The sequence below is a fragment of the Falco peregrinus genome, chromosome 9, assembly GCF_023634155.1.
Source record: "Falco peregrinus isolate bFalPer1 chromosome 9, bFalPer1.pri, whole genome shotgun sequence".
NCBI classification, from domain to species: Eukaryota; Metazoa; Chordata; class Aves; order Falconiformes; family Falconidae; genus Falco; species Falco peregrinus.
In genome coordinates this window covers 1,555,646-1,578,829 of record NC_073729.1, presented here as the reverse complement: position 1 = coordinate 1,578,829, position 23,184 = coordinate 1,555,646, and the positions used below count along the sequence as shown (strand labels likewise).

Genomic DNA, 23,184 nt, shown 5'->3' with positions numbered 1-23,184 from the left:
TTTTGGGGGTTTAATACCACTCTTCCACACAAAGCACTAAAAAGCCTTTGGCTCTTGTCAAACAAGTAAACCAGCCAGATTCTCAGCGTTGCTAGAGATAAGACATGGAATTCACAAGAAATACAACTTCATATTAAAAAGAAGAGTGCCTGGTGCCCTGAAGGCCTCTTAGCTAAAATCACAGGTTTACACAGTAGTTTAGCCTTCAATTCACTTGCACAGTTCTCTCCCTCTCATTTTTCTATGCAACTGAAGACATGGATTTTAAAATCACTGTATAATCTTGATTCCTTTCCCAGGGAAGGAGCAAAGCAGCCAGCAGACAAATGCAACTTTGGCTCAACGGATGATTTGCCTTTGCCAATTTCCTTGGGGTTTGTTCTCCCTATAATATTCATCATCTCTCTTTTTCTTTTCTTGACAAAGTAGTTTGGCTAATTTGAAGACAGAGTTAAATGTAATTAACTGCCCCTCTGACAACAGCGTGCCAATTTGGTTGGTAAGATTCCCTGTAGGGAAGGCATTTAATTAGAATGATTAAATCCCTATGAGGAAGCCACTGTCAGTGGCAAACCCAAACCCCTTTACTCAGCACACACAGTTTGGTTTTGCATTCTCTCTTGTTTAACTGTTCTTTATTCATCCAGGAACAACAGCAAGTCACCCCCCTGTTCCCGCAACCATCAAAATCCCCCGGGCTTGAAGCACTGGGGAAAGTCTGGATATTCATTAAAACCAGTGGCAGGACTCGTAAAGGAGAGTGTATTGTCCAGAAGACCAGATGCTAAACACGCAGCCTGAACCAGACTCTGCTAAAAACAGCCTGTCAGAAACATCTGGTTCCAGTTGTGGGTACTCTGAGAACTCTGCCACGTGTGCTGCTGCTGAGCCCCATCATCCAACAGGGTTTTTAGGGCTGAATAACTAAGAGGTGAAACAGAGGCATCGTTTAAGTGTCATTTAGCATCACAGTTTGAAGAATACTAATACAGTTTTAACTACACTTCCTTACAGTAGCCATGAGTCTGCCTGAATGTTCTCAGTGCCACAGGCTCCATTTTAATATTGGACTTCTGTACACATATATCCATTAGCTGAAAAACAAGTCCACTGCACTCCTGGATTCATTATCACAGCGAGCACAGTCCTAAGAGACTCTCTCTTAGGCAGAAAGAAATAAGAAAGTAAAGTGTTATCGAAAAAGCCCAAGAACAACAGAAGTATTTGCACAAGTACTAGGGCACATGCCCTGGTAACACATCAGATTTCCTTCTCTTCTCCCATTACTCTTCATTAAAGCTTTTCCTCAAACTCAGGACTGGAGAACACATGCTGGGAGTACCAGTGGCTTTCAGAGCAAAGGGCAGACTAAAATGGAACCAGAGATACCTCGACACCCTGAAGAGGACTCAGATCTCCGCTGTTGTTATAACAGAGCCTAAGAAAACCACTTAAAGGTGAGGTTCCACTGTGCAAGGCATCATCTTTGCAGATTGCAAGAACTGATACCCTAAAAACTGTGTAAACGACAGTGCATTTCTGTGAGGCCCAAGAGTCAAATTTGTATCGGCAGAACTAGAAATAGACACTACATCTCCCAGGTCCCGCTCCAAGGGCCAAGTGTCTATACCAAAGGGATTTCTGAAGTTGCCTGTTTAGCTATAAGCAATAGGTAAGGCCTAGTTTTTTTAATGCTTTGATGTGAGCTGTTCCACAATGCTGCAGCAATACTAGAAATATGAATAGAAAGAAGGCTGTGGGGACTTTTTTCCCCCCGTTTGTAAAATCTTATCTGGTGTATCAAAGAAGAAATTGGAAACCACTCAAAACCCCTGTAGAGAAAGAAAGTAATTATAAAACTAAGGATGCAGTGTGTGCACTCTGCTGACTATGACACAGTATTATTAGAAAACATTATTAAAAAATAGATCAGACTTGAAGCCATATGTGCTAGTCGACAGACAGACATCGTTAATGGCTGCATCTGTGTAACTACAGGGCTACTCCAGCAGCTCGATTCTGCAAGCTTTACCCAGGCAAGCCATTTTTCACACCAGCACCTCTGGGCAGCGTTTTGGCCCAAGCAGGGGACAGAAGAAAGTTGTTTATGTACACACAAACACAGCTGAGGTTCCCCCCGGTCTGTGCACTCAAGCATTAGGTGGCGATAAACCTCACGTGCACCAAGCCCATACATTAGTGACAGATGCAGCAGGAGAACACAGAGGCTGTTTTTTTTAAACAGGTTTCCTTACTGGACTCTGGCTAGATTATGCTGAAGCTCAAAGAATGACCAAGTGTGAGCCATGCAACACCACTCTGTGCATTAAGCAATAGCTCCATCTTACTGGAAGAACTCGTGGTCTGAGATAGTGCTTGTGTGCAAGAGGTGGCTGAGCCCGGCATGTGCAGAATCGCTCGAGCCGTTCATTTCTCCATCCTTTCCCTGCTTGGAGGCACTGAGCCGGAAGAGGCTGGAGCAACGCAGGGCAAGTTCCAAAGCATCCAGCCAGCATCGGCCTGTGAAAACAAAATGAATTATTTAAGCACAGGAGAGTAAATAAGACAATTCATGCACTGCTTCTCAAAAGCTTCTGGCCCGGGAGTAAGGCTCATTATAATTCAGGAAATGACTGTGTAAAATAATCTATTTCTCATATATAATACCTAGGTCATCTTGCCAGAAATGGCATGCTTTCATGGCTGCACGAGTGATATACTTCCGCACGGGTAATACAGCGGGAAGCTCACCCCAACTCCCCCTTCCCTAACAGCATCTCTTCCTCTCATCTCCCACAACCTGTTCACATCCCCTTTTGCCCCCTTCTGATTTTGTTCAGCATGCAGGAAACACATACAAGTGCTGCGGTGCTTTCAAACCACCTAGCAGCTTATCTCTGCAAGTAATACATCCCAAAACCACGTTCAGCATTTGGCGTTTCCACCACACACACACGCTACCCAACAGGAGGGAGATACGGAGGCACTGCACTAACAGGAGAGGCCCCTGCCTTAGCATGGGATCACTGAACTACAAGCTGGCTCAGGGGTCCCACACAGCGCGTAGGGCTGCAATAACAATCACTCCAAACAAGAGTCAGGATGATCAATACTTGCCAGAGTGATTAAGACTAGAGGGAGCTGCTTGTCGGGCTGATTATTTTTCCTCTTTCTATGTATATTTTTCCCTTTTCTCCATTCCTTCTCCCTGCTTCACCCATCAGATAATCTGGATGGAATCTCAGTTTTTCTTATCTTGCCACAAAAAAATCTTTACCTGAAGGGTCTACTTTGCAAATCCCAGAAGCTATACGCATGGCACAGAGAAAAGACAAACTGCAGTTCCTATGCACAGCCTCACCGGATTTCTTTAAGGCCTCTGTAAGTCCCACAGGCAGGTAGCAAATAAGAAGCATGGGAAACCAAACCGACCCTTGGCCCTTTTTGCAATGATCCATACAAGACTACAAAGCTGTGTGTTAGTGTTAAAGCCTAACCACTGCAATGCTGGAGTCACTGTATTGGAAGCACCTGAAAATAGTCTGCTTCTGTAGAGCAGTCATTAATGAGGCCAAGACACCTGCAAACTGGCTGAACATTCAAGAATTGAAGTATCATGGGAGTTATCCTCTAATTTCAAGCATGTAAAACGCAGCTCTTCATTACACTCCTCAGAATATATTTTGCAATAATTAGAAGTGTGCTTGAGAGGCAGTGAAGAAAACAAAAGGTTTTGCTCTGGCAATGGCAAGTGCTACAAACAGGTTTTCCCTGGACCACTTTCATTCCTAGGTCCCATTCGGGAAATCTTTCCATTACATTCAATTCTATCACACACTTAGCATCAAGCACATGCATAAATCTCACGGGGATCCTGCTGTTCTCTTGGGACAGAATTCCCATCAACTTCAATATAACCAAAATTTGGCTCTGTAAGATGATCAATGAGAGTTAAAAAAAAAAAATCCAGATCATATGTACATAAAGAAATGTTTATAAATTTGAGTAGCTTTCAGTGCTTGCTTTGATACAAAGCTGCAAGCAGTAAAACAGAGAGAGAAAAAATACCAGAGCTTTGAAGAATTGCACTTGAACACTGAGCCACAAACACCACAGAGCCCAGTCATTTACTCTAATTTCCTCCCATAAATTTGTTCAGCGCCAGCTTATGGGTTAACAATAAAACCCACACATAATGGTTAATAAAAGATTAGGAAGGTTGAAGCCTGTTGGAATTGATTTCACCTATTTTGTATTTAGGAAATATTCTTGCATTAAGGCTTTACACGCGGAGATTTATTCCCCTCTCGCCATGTGGAGGATTTGCATGGATAACCTGTTAGAGTTGGTGGCTGCACTAAGCACAAATCCGCTTCCTCCTACGTATCCCTTCTCCCCCAAAATCCACCAAGATGGAAACCTGTTTCAGGCTGTTCCACACAAGGGAGCACACCCCTGCTGAGGCTCACCTCCTCTGGCTCTCTCTTTACCTTTGCTTTTCTATTCCAGTTCTGCAGAGGGAGGACTGCAGGATCTGACATCTGGAAACGCTGCGTATGTCAAGGTACTTTTATATTCAGTGGGCTTGTAGAATCAGGTGCTTTGATAGGCAGCTTGATTTGCAGCAGCAGGAGCACTCTGGAGCGGGAAGGGAGGTCAGCTCCTCAGCGTCCTCAGCACTCGTGTTGTGTGAAAGACATTTTCTTACGATGGTTACAGCAATTCGCTGGCTATGTTTACACTTTCTAACAAGGGAGACAAGGGTGACCCCAAAGTCTCCCTCAGCCGTCTCCCTTCCTGTGCCCCTGCAGTACACCCCTCCCTGGTGCCAGCAGCTCTCCCCTCCCAGCACTCACTGGCACTAACGTGGGCTTACAGGCTTGGTCAGACCCTTGGGGTCCACCACATTACCAGAGGAAATTTCTACGTAACATATCTAGGCTTTTTATCTTTTTATATAACTCACTGGAAGGTGTTCAGAGTAACTTGAATCTTTTTTGAAACCTTATTCAAGAAGTCTAAATTAAAAAAAAAAAATTAAATATTACTTTTATCTATTCCAAGGCAGAGGCATAAAACTCGCTGTACGTTAGTAGTCAGCATTACTTCTCTCCCACAGAACACAGAAATGGCATCAGTGTTTTCATTTCTAACAGAAACTGAATTCAAGGGATGCACAGCATCCCCAAGCTAAGAAATGGGCCTTCAGCCGTCAGGTGGTGCTGTGAATCCAAACAAGTGCGTGCCACAAAACCAGACATAAAGTATGGGATTTCCTCTGGGAATGAAAAGGTTACATTCTGTCCAAGTCAATGGCGTGTTAATTGCAGCATAACACCGTAAAATTATACCCTCTCAATTTCAGGGATTGCACACAAGATAAACCTGTTTCCTTCCTAAAGGCCTCAATAAAATGTTTTTACGTTTGAGTGATCTTGCTATTGAGTGATATTCTTTATCGTGAAAATGATACAAAAATGCTAGAATTTGGATTACTTAATTGCTTACTCAACAAGTCTACTCACTCCCTCAGGAACTGCAGAAGGGGAAAAAAGTGTGTGGTCACATAATTAAAGGCTGTCATCTATAGTCATGGTAGTCTGCATGCAGGCTTCATGGTTACCTTAATTCTTACATTTTCTAATTTTGTGTGGTTGACTGAAGTCAGGGGTTTTTGTATGCAAGGTAATTAGATCAGAGAAGGATGCAAAATGTGGGTTCCTTCAGACAGGCATGGCAGCCTGGTTTGACGCATATAAAGGCAGCAAAAAGGAGCTGTGAAGGAGTTACAACGGTATTCTTTTAGAAGGTTTGAGGTTTTTCAAGCTGCAATGTAAAATACCGCAATCAATTATCCGTTATAATTTCCCACGAATTGTAGCTTAAAACAAGCACATGTTTAAATTCTGAAGGAAAACCCAAGAGCATATTGTCAGCTTATGGAAGAATCTCTCCATATGCTTTTAAGCTCTTCTTATATCAAATGATCTATTACTCTGTTGACCACAATGATCACTTCTGGACAATTTCTGCAGAGATCACGCTGTCTCTAAACCACCTGCATTACCTGTGGGAGAGTTGGATAGAGAATGTCTGAAGAGAGATGTATGAGAGGAGGATGGAGAATGTCTGATCTGGCAGGAGATGAGAGAACAGCTGAGTATTGTGAAGGAAAGTAAGAAAGATAAACAAGGTTTTATCTAGTAGTCAAAAGGTGTTTGCACGCTTGTAGTGATACATGGCTATGTAACTGCATGAATGGTTTCTGCCCTGAGCCTGGCGGTACATACAGCTGGAATTTGTATCCGGGCTCAGAGATATAAATATAAATATGAGCTTCTCTGTACAATAAAGTGTCTCTGGTTGCACCACAACCTGAGTCCATGCCTTCGTATGCCACAATTACCCCCTTCTGCTTGGGAGCTGTGAACTAAGTGTTCCTTTTCAAATGTTATATCTGAGCTTGACCCTTTCTTCATTGTATTTAGTATCTTGTCACTGACTTCCAAGGGACAGCCCACAGAGTAAGCTCTGGCTCTTACCTGGGCTGTTGAGGGAGGGTGAAAGATGGAGAGAGTAAAATAGTCCTTCTCTGGAGACATTCAAAACCCACCTTTTATCCAAGCCAACAGAATTCTCACTGAGGATAGTAACAGAGAGAAGTGACACCCCACCCCAGAAGGTCCCCAACTCAGATGTGAAGTCAAGTCCAGCTAGGTCGCTCGTACTGGCAGCTGGCACAAGGAGGAGGTTTCACATCACCCATCTTTTGGCACCTGAACTGGCCAGGTGGGTGTGTTGCCCAGCCACCTTTGGCTCTCCCCAGCAACAGTGAGGAAAGAGTGAGACTCTTGGACAAAGCTGCTCCTGAAGCACCAAAAGCAGATGTCCTACCGGAGTGCTAGTGCTAGCACTAGCTCTCTTTTGTAGCAGCAGCCTCTCCTCTTGCACTGATCATTGGTTTCAATATCCATTCCCTACATCACTTTAACAAATGATGATCACAGCATTTGGCATGTCACTGACGGCCTGGGAAAGTGGGATGTCAGCAGAACACATCTGCACATCATTCAGCTTCGCTCAATTAAAAATAAAAGAAAAAAAAAAAAAAGAAAAAGAAATGGAGGTGTCTTCCCTCAGTAGGCCTGTAACCCTTTTCTTCTGTTTTATGTGTTTACAATAAAATGACAACAGTCATCAGCAACAATTTGAAAAAGTAAACTCTTTGAAAAGTCAGTTAAACACAGCTGGGTTCCAAAGTTCCTTCCCTCTTCAAAGGTTTGGGAAAGAAAAAGCTACTAAAGGATGTGTGTTGCCTCAATTTCGTAAAAACAAAGCCAAACATGCATCCCACACTTTTTGAAACCTTCTGTATGCTTTCTCCAGGTCTTCTGACTCAGCAGGCTGGAAAAGCACCTTGTGGTCCTTTGAGACGACTCCTGCAGTACAGCTGTGCAAACGGGAATCACTATGGGTCCCTGTAGGATGCTTCCTGGGTCTGCACGTACTGCTGGCACCATGTGGAAACCTGGAGGCTGCAAGGCTGAACAGGAGCAGGCATGCACTCGCACCAACTTTTTTTTTCACAGAACTACTAAAACCAAGTGATGAAAACCACTTCTCCTCCCCCTTGGCAAAAAAAACCCCCAAAACAACTGAAGATTGCCTATGCTGCTAACCTAGGTTCAGTTCAAGGAATAACTTGAGACCGTCATAGTCTTCAGATCCAAATTACAACAATATCACACAGAATTGTATTTGCATTGAACAACAGTATTGAAAACATCCAAGCTATTCAGCTTTGAAATTCTTTACCCACCTAGGACAACTCATAATTTGATGTGCCAAGTCTATCTGCCACATCTTGCAACAGCTGATCCTAGAGGAGTAGCCAGTGTTCTCTCAGGACTCACCAATAAGAAAAATCTGCTCAAGATGGAATCACATTGTTGCACACCAAAATCTCAGTCTGGGACTATACTTTTTTTTCCATTGCATTCCTGTAGCTACAGAAGGTCTGGAATGAATCTCTTGTCAATTAAGACTTCAAAAGCCTCATACCTAGTAACCATACATTCCTCCAGACAGGCATCACTAAGGGAATATTATTCTTCTTGAATTATTAAAGTCATCCAGCTTTTGGCCTCGTGCCTCACACTTGCAAGATAGATGCTTTTAAAAATCAGCCTGAAGTAGACTGTCACCTGGAAACGATGAATATTGCTCAAGTGCACACAAATCACGAATGATGAAGAAGAGGCTGATTTGGTTCAGTCAGTGAACATGAAGGTCATCGTATTCAGCTGACTGCTTATTTTGATGTACAATGCATAATTTTTTACAATTTGGCTGTCAGGATGCAAGGATGCAATCTCTCAGTTAGCTGCAGGTACAGTTTATGCACTGAGCTAAATGAAGTCTGGTTGCAAATGCCTGGATTTTAAACTGCTGTGAAAGGTCTAAGAAATATGAAGGGCAGACATAAAGCTGAGAAGGTAAATTCTATTTTTCCCAGTACTGCCAGGATCCATTGATACATTTCATTGTGAACTTGGTATCAAATTGCAATCTTCCTCCTGGTTCACTGCTTCTGTGTGCGACCCTTATTTCAGTAATCTAATTTCCTCCCTAGATCAGGGCATCAATTCTGGGGGAAGGGCCAGTGCCTAACAATGAAATAACAACACTGTAAGCCAGGCCGTCAGGATTTCCACACAACTCCATCCACATCAGGCAACAGAGACTACCCAAAGCATGCCTGGAGGAGAGGACAGACACAGGGAACAAAATGTAAGTGTGGTTTAGAGTTCCACTGTTAAGCCTTCACCACTTGGTAATCTGCCACTTTGAATTTCTCTAGCAACCCCTTCGGTGGCACTGCCCGTGGCAAGGTGGAGATCCGCACTACGAGATTTAAGCAGGCGACTCAAAATGCTTAGGAGGTCTGGAGCACTGGTTTGGAAATCCCAGGGGCAGCTCTGGAACGGTCCAGTCAGGAAGCTTGGGACAGGTTTAAACTACTAATTCTAAGCCACGAATCAGCACAAACCCGAAATGCATATACAGTCACTGGTTTGGAAAAAGCAATTTTCTTTTCCGAAACTGCCAAGAAAGAAAGACCCTGTGCCTGTACATGTTGAGCCTGTAGGCTGACGTGACCTTCCACGTGTCTTTAAAACACATCATAAAGCAGACTGCTACTGTGGTCTCTGAGTGTGAAATCTCCTGTAGCTTGGCAGCGGTTCTGCAGGCTGTCCAGAAGTCAGGACCTTAAATCCTGCCAACAGTCTGTCACAGATGGTACAGCAGAGGGGGAGAAAGACATTCTGAAATGTTGAGAGAAGAAGTAGGACATGTAGCTGCTGATCATGATATAGCTGCCCGGATAGCAGAACTGTACATCTAACATACGCTGCAACTCAATATTCCCCAGTAAGTCAGAGGCCTCTATGAATTAATGTTAAATTTGCCAGATGCTCTGTGGTTCTTTTTCCACTAACACGGGAAGAAGATGGTCAGGACACCTCCTCAGAGATGCTGTAGATTCACACCATATTGCATCTACGGAGGAGATGTGAACATACTACAAATATACGCTAACATTATGCTAGGGAACAGATTCCACCTGCCCCAGTTGTGTCAGCGAGCTTAGGCTCATTCTGCCTTCAGCTCCTGCCTCTCTTCACCAGAACTGCATCCTGTATGTTTGTTCAGTGCGTTAAAGAAACCAAACAAACTCAGGTACACCTTCTTGGAGACACCTCTTTACAACAGGTAAAGCTATGTAACAGTCTACAGCCATTTCAGTAGTGTCTTCTGAGCTTAAAATCAAATTGTATTAATTGCAAAGTACAAGCCTTAATTTGCTGCAGTTTATACAGATTTCTTTAAATGTAACAGTTTCTATTCCTTGTGTCCTTGGCTGCATATGTTTTATACCACCTACTGACGTTAATAATGTTCCTAAGTCACTCACCTCTGAGTGTGACACCATGTGTTTGGCCATTTGTCAGCCTGTCTACACCGCTCAGTGGAGCAGATACCCCCAAAACTGCCCCCACAAAGGCTAACGAACCAAAGCAGCATGGCACAGTCGCGATGCCAGGACAGCTCTGGTGTTTGGGAGGGAGGCTGTCCTGGATGTATCAGCTGTTTCTCTCTCTTGCCTGCTGATTCACATCCTTCCCTTCCTGCACAAGGCACAGCCACCTCTCACAGCTCACTGACCTCAGCTGTGAAGTCAAATACTCTCATTCAGCTGAAAATTACACCACTTTTCATGCTAGCATTTCTGGTGCAATACTGTATCACATTTTTTTGTGAAGTCCACTGCTAAATGGACACATCCCAAAGCTTCACTTCATGCTGGCTTCCACGTCACCTCCTCAGACTGTGAGGATCTACCAGGCATAATGTGAGTGCTCCAAACCTGTGCAGGTGGCTCCAGGGCGTCACTAGTGCTATTCAAGAGCACATATTATTTCACCCTTAATCAAAGACCTAGTTATTTTCTACATACGTGTTTATGACATTTGATTGACAGGTATCACAGTTCCTCCTCCTTCCCTTGATCACATTAGCTTTCCATCTAACCTGAAGACCCTACTATAGAGAACCAGCACAGTACAGGAAAATCATACTAAATCCTAAACTAACTCTACTTCGATCTGTCTGGCCTCTGCATGCTCTCCAAGAATCTTGGCTTTAAAATATGTTTCAGTAACTCACTATTTTAAGCTTTTATGACACCAGAGACACGTAGTAATTCACTGGGCACAAAGCTTCCCGCAGGCATTTAAATATTGAAAATTCTCATGTCCCATATATGGTCCCTTTTGTGCTTTTTCAGCAGGCGTTGTGTGACCCAGACAGAGAGATTACAGCTAGAAAAGTCTTACCTCTGATGATGTCTTGGGAGCTACTGCTAGCTTGGGAGCCTTTATGGGCAAGGTTCCTTAGAACAAATCTAAAGCTATTCTACTCAACCTAACGTACGGCAGTCGTTGTAAAAGAGAAAGTGGAAGTTCAGCCACAGCTCTCTTTACCAGGCTGGCTTTAAGGTTTGATCATTAGGTCTCCACCAGAATGAAAGTTTTCATTTAGAAGGTAGCTGAAATGCCAGGAAAAAAAAAAGTACTTTATGAGACAGCAGTTTCTCTTGAGTATATACAATGACCACATTGGTCCCTTTGCACACTTTCTAATTAAGTTAATGGAAAGACAAGTTACATGGGTCCCTAAAAAAAAATAATAATTTAGAACGTATGGATTGACAGACAGTAGTTGAAGCTATTTGGTGCCTAAGAACTCTGTGGGACTGTTTCATATATCTATTCTGTGGGATATCTGTACATTCAGGATTTGAAATGCCTGTAACTTAGCAGCTCTACCCCAACAGCACTTTTTATCTCCAAGAGACTATTGTATCAAACTATCCTTTTCTAGACAGGTGGTAATCAGAGCCGGCTTGGAATCCTGTATTTCATTACACAAATAAGCTGTAATGTTCCATAAGCTATGAAAGCATAACACTGAAAGAAACAGACGTGCTTCTACGGCTCTACAAGTTCCACTTATCTTCATATCATTTCACTACACTGGCATCTGCAAGCAGCTTTGAGTGTCCAAATGGTATCCCTCCCTATCAACAGCCCTCTTTGCACAGTACTAGGAAGAAAAGCACACCCAGCCTGTAATGAAAGAAGGTTTCCTCCTACTCTGAGTGCCATGTCAAATGTGCACTTGACATTGTCCCATTTCCAGCCTTCAGGAAAACCTAAAACTTAACCTCTGGATCAGAAGGACACCACTTTCAAAGCCCACTGTGCTCCATAAAAAAAATCCTTGTGTCCTTGAAAGTTACTCTAGATGAGACCCAAAGGAGCACATGGGCTACATGAACACCCTTGGTGAGGTAGGTGAAAAATATCCATAAAATGAACAGCCTGGGTTAATTCACTATGGAAAAAAAAAATAAAATTACACCGAAGGTCAAATGGAATGAGTTTTAATCTTCTTATCTACTTATAAATCACTGATTTTTTAGGTCCACTAAAGTAATTTGTGGAGATTTTCACATAGCAAGCTGGCATGCCCGTTATGTATTGACCTAAATTTACCTTCCATAATTTTGTGAATTCCCAGAATGGTATTTTACATGTGGAGTCACCAGCATCTGGGCCTGCTATACTGTAAACCATGGTACAGCAAGTTGACAGGAAAATTCTGGTGGTTGAGAGAGATCTATCAACAGTTCTTCAGTATTACTGTATTATTTTCCTCCAACAGATCGCTACCTAGCATAAGACATAGGCAGATAACCCACTGAAGTCTCTGCTGAACTGAGGAAACAGTTAAGCCCTTCTCTCATCCCAATTTTGGGATCAACTCCGTTCATCCTTTAGTATACTATATACATACTGACTTAAGTGTTTTTTCCCCAGCTACAAGCCTAAGTCCTTCTTGCACACACATGCCCAGAAAGGTGGCCGTTCACTGAGGAATGCGAACTGTGCCTGTAGTATGCTTGACCTATTCCGACCATTGCTAATGAACGGCATCTCAAGCTGGGTGAGCAGCCACTTTTTCCTTCACATGCCTTTCTGTTTGCATCAACCTATTTTCTTAACTAGCACAGGGTATGCAATCCGGAGAAGGCAAACAAAGACCAAAACTTACCATCCGATTCAGAGGCTGCTCTGAAAATCAGGTAGCTGCTGGGAAGAGGCTGAGTGATCGAACCAACATTTTCTCCCTTTGGGCCCTGGAAATGCACCCAGACAAAAAGATGTAAGGCACAGAAGATGCAATGGCCTGTTCAGCGTCGTTCTACCCTTCCTGGGCAGAGTGTTGATGTTTGTGATAGGAGAGAAGGAAGGAGCAGATGGAGTAATTTATAGACTCATCAGTAATCATGATATTGCTGCTGCAACTCCAAAGCAGTAATGAACTCTGACGTAAATGGGGCTTGGTCTAACCAATGCTCAGTCCAAAACCTACTCTGTTTTATTCAGATCTTCAGGAATGGAAGAATCTCATTTCTGTTGCTTGGGACAAAAACAGTCAAATATTTTCTATTGGCCATCTTTGTGCAACACCTGAACAGAATGTCCCACACAACACGCACCGAGTCTGTCTGCAGCCTGGCAGTGTGGCAGAACCCACACCTTGCGCTGTGAGTGCCTCTAGCAGAGAGGCAATGACAGCTTTTCTGGAAGGAAACAAAGGGGAAACTCCATCCTGCAAACCTGTCTGTGGGAAAGGAGGAGACAGGGAAAACCACAGACTCGGGACCAAACGTCTCCCAGCATGGACACATGCTGCTGGGATGCAGCCCCCTTCACCTGTACGTCCAGACCCTTTGAGAACATTATGTTGTGGTGCCTGGGGTAACGGCCCCTTCAGGCTTTAACAAAAGTAGGCTTTGCTTGTTTATGTTGCCTTTGGTTTAAGAGCTGTAGCAAAAAAAAAGATTACAGTGTCTGGTAAACATCCTGCCACAATCCGTTCAGCGCAACCCTCCAGAAATGACTGCCAGGGAGGTAGAGTCCATCTTGGATTAGGCACTGCTTTGAGCAGAACCACAGGCTCCCACCTTGATCTCCTCCCTGTTTTTCCCCTCTTTCGAGCTCCAGAAGCTGCTAAAAAAGGCAGTTCCTGTACCCAGTGAGCAGAGCTTCATACTCCCATTGTATGGGCTTCATGCCACAACCTGGCTGAAATAAATAGGAGTCACTCCTCCTCCGTTGCATTTCCAAAGTGACCCAGCCTCCTTCAGCTCCTCCTCTTCCTCACTTTGTAACAAACATGAAAGCAGATCCTTTCTCAAATACGCAGACATCATGACAGAAATAAATGCAGAGCAGAAAATGTCACCAATACTCACAGAACCACTATGCCAACTGCAGGGTGGAACTGGGAGTCTGCTCAAATAAATATTTCCCTGAGTTTCTTGAGAATAGCACACAATGCTGAAAATCTGTAGACGTATTTTTGCAGTTTGAGTATGCCTCTCCTCCCTTACACGGGCCTTTGCAGTATTCCATTCTGCTCCCTGCAAGAAGGCCTTCTCCCTAGCGTTAGCTGGTGAGCAAGTAAACTGCTACCGAAAACTGCTCTGGTATACAAGTGTCTGGTAGTTAAATGGTGGTTTCATCTGGATTTTTGTTTCGGAGTTCCACCCAGAAAACCAAAGAGTTTGGTTTGAATGGAAAGAATAGAAGAGTGCAAGCATAGGACAAGCACCAAATTGTCTCTGAGTGTATGCCACAAAGATGTAGTGCTGAGAAGACAACAGTCTCCAGCCTAGCTTCTGGTCTTCACATCTGCAGGGTTCTGCTGCTGCCAGGAGAAACCGGGATCCTTGTTACTCACTTCTTTTCCCCTTCCCCTCTCCCACAAGAGTTTCACAAAATTAAGACTGTTTAAAGGCTTAATAGTGAGGACTGGCAAAGTTGAGATTAGATTAGTAAACCAGAACAGAGCAGCTTAAGACATTACTAGTGACATTAATGCAATCAGGCATCATTCCCAATGGCATTTTCCCTTTCGGTAGCTTGCAGCTGAGCAGGGTGTTTGAGAGCTGTTGACCACACCACTACTTGTGTTTTCAGCGCAGAGGTTGGTATTTGCTCTGTTGGAGGAAAAACCCACAGCCAAACAGTACAGATCCAGAGAACCATTACCAAAAAAAATGGAGCAAAGGGAAGAAAGGGAAGGAGGGAATAACATGAGGTTTTAACAGACATTTAGGCATGTGGATAAACACGAGGAGCAGCCAGGTCACTTTGGAAATATATTCAATAGTAAGGCATGGACATACATGGAGTGGCCTGTTTCCCACAGAAAGAAGAGGAAAAGAAGAGTAGGCCGTAAAAATAAAGTCAACATCTCCACAGAGAAAATGAGGCTCTGCATCTGCACGGCAAAGACGGTAATGCTTTCTGTCTCCCAGCATTTGAGCATCATGCCTGTTTAGAGTCTAAGACCTCCAAGACAATTATCTCTCACTAAAAGTTAATGTTTTCCCTGCTGCACTGGGACCCAGAGCTCAGCTGCAGCCTCTAGACAGCAGAGTGAAGAAAGGATCATCTTGAGATCATTCCCGTCTTTACATTTGATTTGAGACCCAAAAGGCATTATCAAACAGATGCTGATTAGGCTTTGGAAAAAGGAGTGGACTCACACTGTTTTAGATAGCATGACTAGTTTTGGAGAGTCCTAAAACAAAGCTTAAAAAAGGGGAAAGAATCCCTTTCATCAGCGGTACCATGGATAACTGTAAGGACGAAGATGAAACTAACTGTGTTATACTATGGAGTAGAACAAACAACTGTAAAAGTGGCAGCATAAGCCCATTACTAGAACTTTTTCTTTAAAGGAATGACTCAAAAGTTCTTAAAATCAGCAAAATTCAAATTATATATATTCCCAGATTCGGTGGGTCAGACCCCCACTCATTTAGCATTCTAAATAAATGTCAGAACAAGCTGCAGTCAATAAACGCCTTCCCACATCACACTGCTCAGCAGCTTCTGAGCAAGCTCAAAGGGAAAATGCAACTATTCCAGGACATTTCTGGGGGACAGCTGAGCAAACCCTGCCAGCTGATAGCCCTGTACTCCCTCTGCGAAGCAAGAGGACAGGCCCTCACACCCCCACACTGATCACCAGGTGTCCTGCAGTCATCTTGGCAAAAAGTGTCTTCCCTGAAGCAGCGTGGGATCCCGCCGCCTTCACGCAATGGACAAAGGGCCTCTGCGGCAGCACTCGGAGTGTGAGGGGGAAGCTTTTCTATTGCTGCTTGCGCAGCTGACTGATTTTGAGACTTTGGCAGTTTTGGTCTTGGGTTACAAAGGTCCAGGCAGAGCAAACAGGTTAAAGGTGTAATCCATTTGCACTGTGCAGGAGTTTCAGGATAAAACCACTGAAAAGCCAGGGAAGCAGTGTAGAACAAAGGACTCTCTCCCCTTAGCAATGTTTCTAAGATAGCTCTAGACATCTGAGAGTTTTATAGGAAAAACAGTTCCCTGGTGCAAATATTTAGCTTTCAACTATAAGTAGTGGTCTTACAGCTTACCTACCTGCCATTTGAAAGGTACCCCAAAATTTTGCCCTGCTCTAATCGGAGTTAAATGCCTGCCCATCAGACTTACTTGGCTAGCACAACTATAAATGCGCAGGGCAGTGCTTGAACCAGACATTTGTTCCAGGACTGAACCCTGCAGTTAGATCCAAAAACTGCTGAGCAGCCAGGCCAACATGTACAAAGGTGCTCATCAATTACCCTGAGTTAGCTGCAAGTCCACTGATGTGAGTCAAAGCTGGACCATCAACTCCAGTCTGGAAAACACCTGAAAATCTCACAAGCCATTTTAGCCAAAAGGGAAAGCTGTTTAGCCAGATCTTATTTCTATTGTGATGGACAGTAACTTGGGCTTTTTGCTTAAGCTCAGGCTAATCTATATTTCACGAGAAATAGGCTTTCTTTGCACAGTTATACAGAACCAGTGTACATCACTCAATTCTGCTCCAGTTGCTTTAAAAGGTGGCCATGAAATGACATAAAATGAAACAGTATTTTTAGCAGTTTTAGCCTTAAAACTGTTGTCAGAGTGCAGACAGCTTCTCTGACATCAAGCAGTTCACTGGTGGATTTCTTGATGTGTATTTTGGTGTTCACCTTGTGGCTGAAAGCATCTACCACACATAACAACCCACGCTGAGTTCAGGTTTCAGGGAATATCCTACTACGCAGCTCAGATGTTAACTTTCTAAATATTTGTCTCAAATGAGTTAGTGTATTACTTTGACTTTAAAATTAAAATCTCTTGGGACTTCCTCTAGTACACGAATGTTTTCAGAGATATATTCCCTTCATATTTAATACACTAATTCCTATTTCTGTCATATATTTTCTAAAAAGCGACAAGATTTAGATATACATACACACGCTCAGATACATATGCATATTGATAAAAGCTCCTCCTGCTTTTGGATGACTCGTATCAAAGGAAGGGCATTCTAGCACAACACTTCAGATATGTCAGAGACACTACTTTTCCGTACCTGGCTGCACTTTTGATTCTACTTTTTCACCACTTCACCTGACGGTCCTTCTCAGCAGAATTGAGTTGACCTGTCAAGTCACAAGGAATTGTTTTGTTCAGGGACAGCAAATGATCAGCAACTCTCTGGGGTGCATGCTCTGATTTAAAAAAGCATCAGAACTCTCAAAACTGAATAAGCAAGGTAGCAATGAAACCTTTGGGACTTAAAGCAAAAGCACTGCATCTAAGCAGAGATCAGAGCTGAGCTACTGTCAGAAAATAGCAGTTCTTACCCCTGGTTTTTGAGGTTAATTTTAATTCTCTCCTCCTACCTTATTAAAAATTGCAAGACTTTTTACAGTGATTGTACAGTTGTGTTTAGAACTGTTCAATTAACTGCAGGGATGAGCAGGAGTAAGCCTTTTGATCTGCTCCCACAGGGCTTCCCCTCCATTTTGTTAGATCTTCTGATGCCAATGACAAATGCCTTCATCGCTTTCACAGGCGTCTTTCCAAACAGATTTACTCTGCTGACCACCTTGCAGCAAGGCACTAGCTTGTAATGCCTTGCTTACACCGGTGATGTCTCCTAGAGAATTTATGTCTGCAGTAACTCTGCTGAGTCACTGTTTTTAATGGGGAAACAAGAATTCAAGAACATTTGAGTTTTGTCTTCAGGGTATCCAAGAGATGTTGCTCTCATGCTTCTCAGGAGGTACTGGGGTCTTGCTCTTTGCTTATAGGCATTAGATAATATTTTTTTTCATTTTGCCTATTTTTAAAGGAAAGAAAAAAAAAAAAAGAAATGCAGCTCTCTCCAATTTGCAGGGAGTTATTTTAGGAAGTGTGAGAAATTACTAATCATTTGCATTACAGGGAGATCCAGAGGTCACTGCAGGAGTTATTGTGTGTGTATAGGAATAGACTGTTTCAGTCTGTGGGTAACAACACGACTGAAAAACAACTCAAAAGTGAAGGGGAGAAAACCTCACTATTTCCATTTCAAAGAAGAGAAAACTAAGGCAACCTATCCAAAGTCACACTTTTCTGGAACCATCAAGGCTTGAGCAGACCACTGAGTTCCAAGTCCATCACAAACGCACGCAAACCTCAGAGGCACTAGAGAAAAAAGTCACATTATTAATCCGTTTTTTGTCACTTTGCCAGCCCTCTTCCAACGCTGTGCAAAGCATTCGGTGTTTTGTGTATCCTTGTTTCGCAGAAGTCAGTTAATTAAGGTTTATATCTCATCTCTTTTTAAAGATGTTGGCCATGGCTTGATATAGCTTCTAAGTATTGATCCTTTTTCCTGCACTAACGTGTTTCCCCTTTCTTCATTCTATGCATGCATCTATACACCAGGAATGACACATTTGTGTCACTACTCACAATGCACCACATTCCTCTGATGTCATATTATGACCAAGCTTTGGTGTCTTTAATCTTCTGATGCAGTCAATTCACCATCACTAACAGCAACTGAGTTACTGCAAATCTAGGTAATATCAATGCCAGCTAATACTAGTGCTCAGACTCTTTGGTGACCCAGAAGAGGTTGTTTGACGCATCAGGCTTGTTACCTTTACAGCCCAGATTGATTGATCCAAAGGATGAAAAAGTTTAAAACAGAAGCCATCCTTTTTGGAGGGTCTCTCGATCAGCTCACAAGAATGGAGCAAGATTGTCCCAACCCACTGTCCGATCTTTGGCGTCTTATAAATCAGCAGCACTCCTGGTTTCAGAACACACCACAGCTTGGTCCAGCTCTTCAGAGTCCCACGAATCTGGAGGGAAGCAGGGAGGGAACAAAAAATGGCACTTAAGTTGCTCCTTAAAAGAGAAACAGCATTTATTCAGTATTTATACAGTACTGCCAGTATACGTTTCTCCCAAGGCCACACTACGATGCACTTAGGAAAACACAATGCAGTATCTGAGCAGTCCTATGGTTCTCATGGCAAAATCCCAGACCTTGTGAATCTGGCTATCAGAATCTAATCTTCATATTTTTATTACTGGCTTAGTGTGAGCAGCTTGCTTAATATTTTAGACAACCAGCACTGCTGGCTGATGTGAGTGTGATTTGTTAATAATCATGGAAGACACTCCAATTAGAACATTGCACAGAAAAATGTTATAGCTAGTCTAACTTGACTTATAAGTCATTTTAATAGCATTCTGCATAAGAGAGGTGTTAATGGGTTTTGTCAAATACCCCATTTTTAAAAGCACTTTCTCCGGCTGGTTTACTCCATGCACTCTCTCTCCTGTAAGAAAACATTAACTCTGATAGTGTATATTAAAGATAACAGCTTTAAGAATGGGGAAGTTTCTCAGTAAGGTTAGATTTTGCCTAAGGTCTTCATATCTTCAATGTACATAGGCCAAGCTTCAAATTTTATGACACTGTTCTGTTTTTGTGGTCCAGCATTATTTGTTGCTGAACCAGAAATTTCCAGCCACAGCAAACAGGCAATAGGCATTTTATATTAAAAACAAGTATCTCTATATTTATCTATCATCAACACTAAACTCTGGACACATTTTATTGCCAATCTAATTTCTCAAATAAACCACATGCATCTCACTTTTCTGGCCTCTAATACTGCTCATAGAACAATGTTGGAGGTTTTCCACACCGGTCGAATGCGATAGTATTGTTTCATGAAATCCCACATTACTTTTTATTTTTAGAGCTATGTATTTAACGGTGTTTGGAAATTAAGTTTTGTCACGATAAAAGGGGCAATCAATTCACTATTAGTCAAGAAGACTAAATGGCCCCAAACAAGGAGAAAAACAGTGCTCAAAGGTAAGGTCTCTCAACGTCAATCCAAATTTATTTTGCACATACAAAGTTTCAGACTTCAATGAGAAGCTGTCACTAGTTGAGTCTTTGCACAAGAAGAAATTACAGTTGTCATCAGGTCCAATATGTTTCATTTTGTGCTGTGACAACACAAAATCCAACCATATATAGAACAAGCTGTATCTGCCCATTTCCAGGCTGTTAGTCTGTCTATTCCCCCTTCAGTACAAAAACAAATCTATGAGAAGAGGCCAGCAGATTCCAATTTCAGAGAGGGAGAAAGAAAGAAACGTTATCACTTCCTTTTGCACTATGCACTTTTTGAGACCTTTTTGCTACTTAAGAACATGATACAGATGGATTGAATTAGGTTAAGATGGAAAGTAAATATTCCCCATAACTCCACTTTTCTAGCCGTTATTTAAGTACGGCTTTACAGCAACTTCAACTCAAAATTATTCAGTCTTCCTTCAGTGAAAAAAAGTGCCAGTACAAGTCTCAGACACATCGACAACTTCTCACTTATTTTTTCCTACAGCCCTCAGAAGCAATAGTCTGTATTAAATACCTTCAGCCAGTCTGCTGTGATCACTACGCTGGGATCCTTTAGAGCACTGAAGAGTTGTTTGGTAGCTCTTTTCTTCTCCTGTCTGTAATTTTTTTTTTGTACCTGGTTGAGAACAGAGAAAATACAGCAGCTGTAATCATGGCCTCTTTCAGGGAGGAAAGAACGTAATGCATTAAGGACAGCCACATATAACACAGAACTTGACCCAGCACAGGTTCCCCAGAAATAAGCACAAGAAAGAACAAAAGCATAACAGGATAGCAGGTATTTTCTTTGTTCCTGAAGTTCCACTAAATAGAATCTAATCTGTTTTTTCCTTTGGGAGTAATGGAAAGAGATTGAATACCCAATAGTCCCTACCCCTGAAACTAAACAGATTAAATCTAATTTCATCCAAACCAAATTATTTGTACTTTTGGTTTGGTAGACAGGCAAGTGTTCAAGCAATAATTTGCTCAGACTGCCTAGGCGTACCCCTCCTAACAAGACCAATTGAAAGACTACAATCCTCCTGAGGTGCCCAGTAGCTCTGGAACATACAAACAACGTGAAATAATTACACTGATCTGTTCTGTTTGCAGTACATAATCTTACCCATATATAAAGCCTGTGAATGCCCTTGGCCTATAATGACTCCTAGAAGAGTCAGAGGCTTCTCTGAGTCTTGGGAAATGACTCAGAGTAGTTCCCAATGGTTTGTTTGGAAGGTACTACTTGTTTTGCAAAAGAAAGTCAGCTGATGCTGACTTGGCTGCTTTGCACATACCTTCAGTGTTTCCTTCTTTGTGAATTTGGCTGTTGGAGACACACACTCTTTGTCAGACCCATTGCAAAGCTTATATTCAATCTAAAAAAAGAAGAGAGGAAATACAAATGTGTTAACATGAAGATATTCAATTTATGGTCTAACGAAGAGTCATTTATATCTTCCAGGAACCCATGAAAGAGCTGACTGCAGAGTTCAGCAGCCGAACTCTAGGCAGGCACAGAAAATGCGTATTTGCAGTGCAGTCCAAACTTACTTTTTAAAATCCCCACCAAATTTTCTTCATATTTCTCCCATGCAACCATTCATCTTGGTAAAATACAACAAAACCAAACAACCCCCCTATTCTTATTCCTGACTTTGAAAACTGCCCATCTCTTTTCAGATCTGAAAGCATTTCAATTACTGGAATAAAAATTATGGGGAAGCTGGTACAGATCTTTCAGAACTAGACTTGACATTGGCAATGACTGTTGCCCTAGCTGAAATGTCCAGAAACATGAGTGGGCAAGAAATGACCTCATCATGTTACAGATAATACAGGATATCATCATCATCATCATCTTGGCCTTGTGAAGTGAGGTACAAAATATACAGTCACTTCAAATCACATTTGATAGTGGCAGTGCTGTTTAAATTCGTTTTCAGAGGCTACAGACTGATCTCTCGATTGTGCTGACGGGCTGAAAAAATGCTTTACTTTTGTTAGCCACAGTCACAATATTACTGTTGTGAAAATAATGTATGCTTAGAGACTACAGCTCTCTGGAGCCCAACTCACAACGAGGACCCCTACCTGGGTAACTACTGTCAGCAAAACGTCCAAAACCCGGGGAGGGCTAGTGACGTGAGAATTATGGTACGGTCTAGACTCTGCCAGTCTAGACTGTATTTTACATGACCTTGGGAAAGTTACTTTCTCTCTCTGTACCTCTTTTCCTTCCAGTCTTTCATGAGTCTAATGCATTCAGCCTGCGATCTTTTGGGGTCAGGCACTGGCTCTCCTGCTTACACATGACAGTTTGTGAAAAAGCTCAGCCCTTGGCCCCCTTGATCTAATGAGCATGACACAAAAATGAGTTGTACTAAGGAAAAAAAATTATCAAATGTAGTTCCCATCTATAAATTCACTGCCATGTGAAACAAATCCACTAGGCTCTCCAACTCTCTCTCCTTTATGTCATGAGTTGATGCAATCATTTTACAGCACCTTCAGTTTTGAGGGACCGACTTCCTTTTTCCCTTCCAGTGACACAGAAACCTCTTTGGCTGCTACAGCCACAAACCATGCTGAACACCAGGGTGCGCAGGAAAATATTTAATGACATTCAGATCAGTCCTTTTCACACAACTTAGATAAAAACACGCAAATGCATGACCAGATCACAGCAAACAGGTCATCAACTATGCTTTAGAGACCGTGGCCGGAGCAACAATGGGAGATAAGGGTGCATGCTCAGTTGAGCAAAACTCTTTGTGGGTAACGCAGGATTAGAAATCAGGGGCAGAAGGTGCAATTTGCAAAAGAGGCAGAGTCACTGTAGAACCTATTACTTTTTCTCAAATAACCCTTACAGCAGTCTTTCACTACAACCAAAACTACACGATACTTCAGAATAATTAGAGAAATGAAAACTCTACGATGGCACATAAAGACCAGTGAAGTCCCTCATCTGATCATCTGGTCTAAAGTCAACTTAGCAATGAAAGAGAAAATGCAAGCTCCTGGACTCCTGCAAACTATTCGGTATTTGCCATTTTTGGTTTAATAGAAAGCTAAGCCTGCCTCCTCTACCTGTAATGTAGTCTCTGATACATATTCTATATTTCTGTGCATGAGACTTCACTGTAAAAAACCACAAGATTTATGGTGGGGACCGCGGCACAGATATGACATTTCAGCAGAGAATTGTGCCCACAGGGTCTTTGTCACATTTCAAAGGGTAGTAGTAGGCATCTGGGAGGCATACTATAAGCTTTTCTTTATAAGGAA

General features: G+C 42.5%; 1 protein-coding gene across 3 annotated transcripts in view; it reads right to left on the bottom strand.

Moving 5' to 3' along the window:
• OSBPL5 (oxysterol binding protein like 5) overlaps positions 1-23,184 on the bottom strand; it is a 181,990-nt gene that overhangs the window by 27,951 nt on the left and 130,855 nt on the right. For all 3 annotated transcript variants that reach the window (XM_055814115.1, XM_055814116.1, XM_055814117.1), the window contains exons 4-8: positions 21,192-21,272; positions 20,426-20,527; positions 18,629-18,832; positions 12,679-12,763; positions 2,349-2,520 (exon numbers count right to left, since the gene is read on the bottom strand). In XM_055814115.1, coding sequence (XP_055670090.1) covers positions 2,349-2,520; positions 12,679-12,763; positions 18,629-18,832; positions 20,426-20,527; positions 21,192-21,272 — 644 coding nt within the window. The remainder of the gene's footprint in view (positions 1-2,348; positions 2,521-12,678; positions 12,764-18,628; positions 18,833-20,425; positions 20,528-21,191; positions 21,273-23,184) is intronic.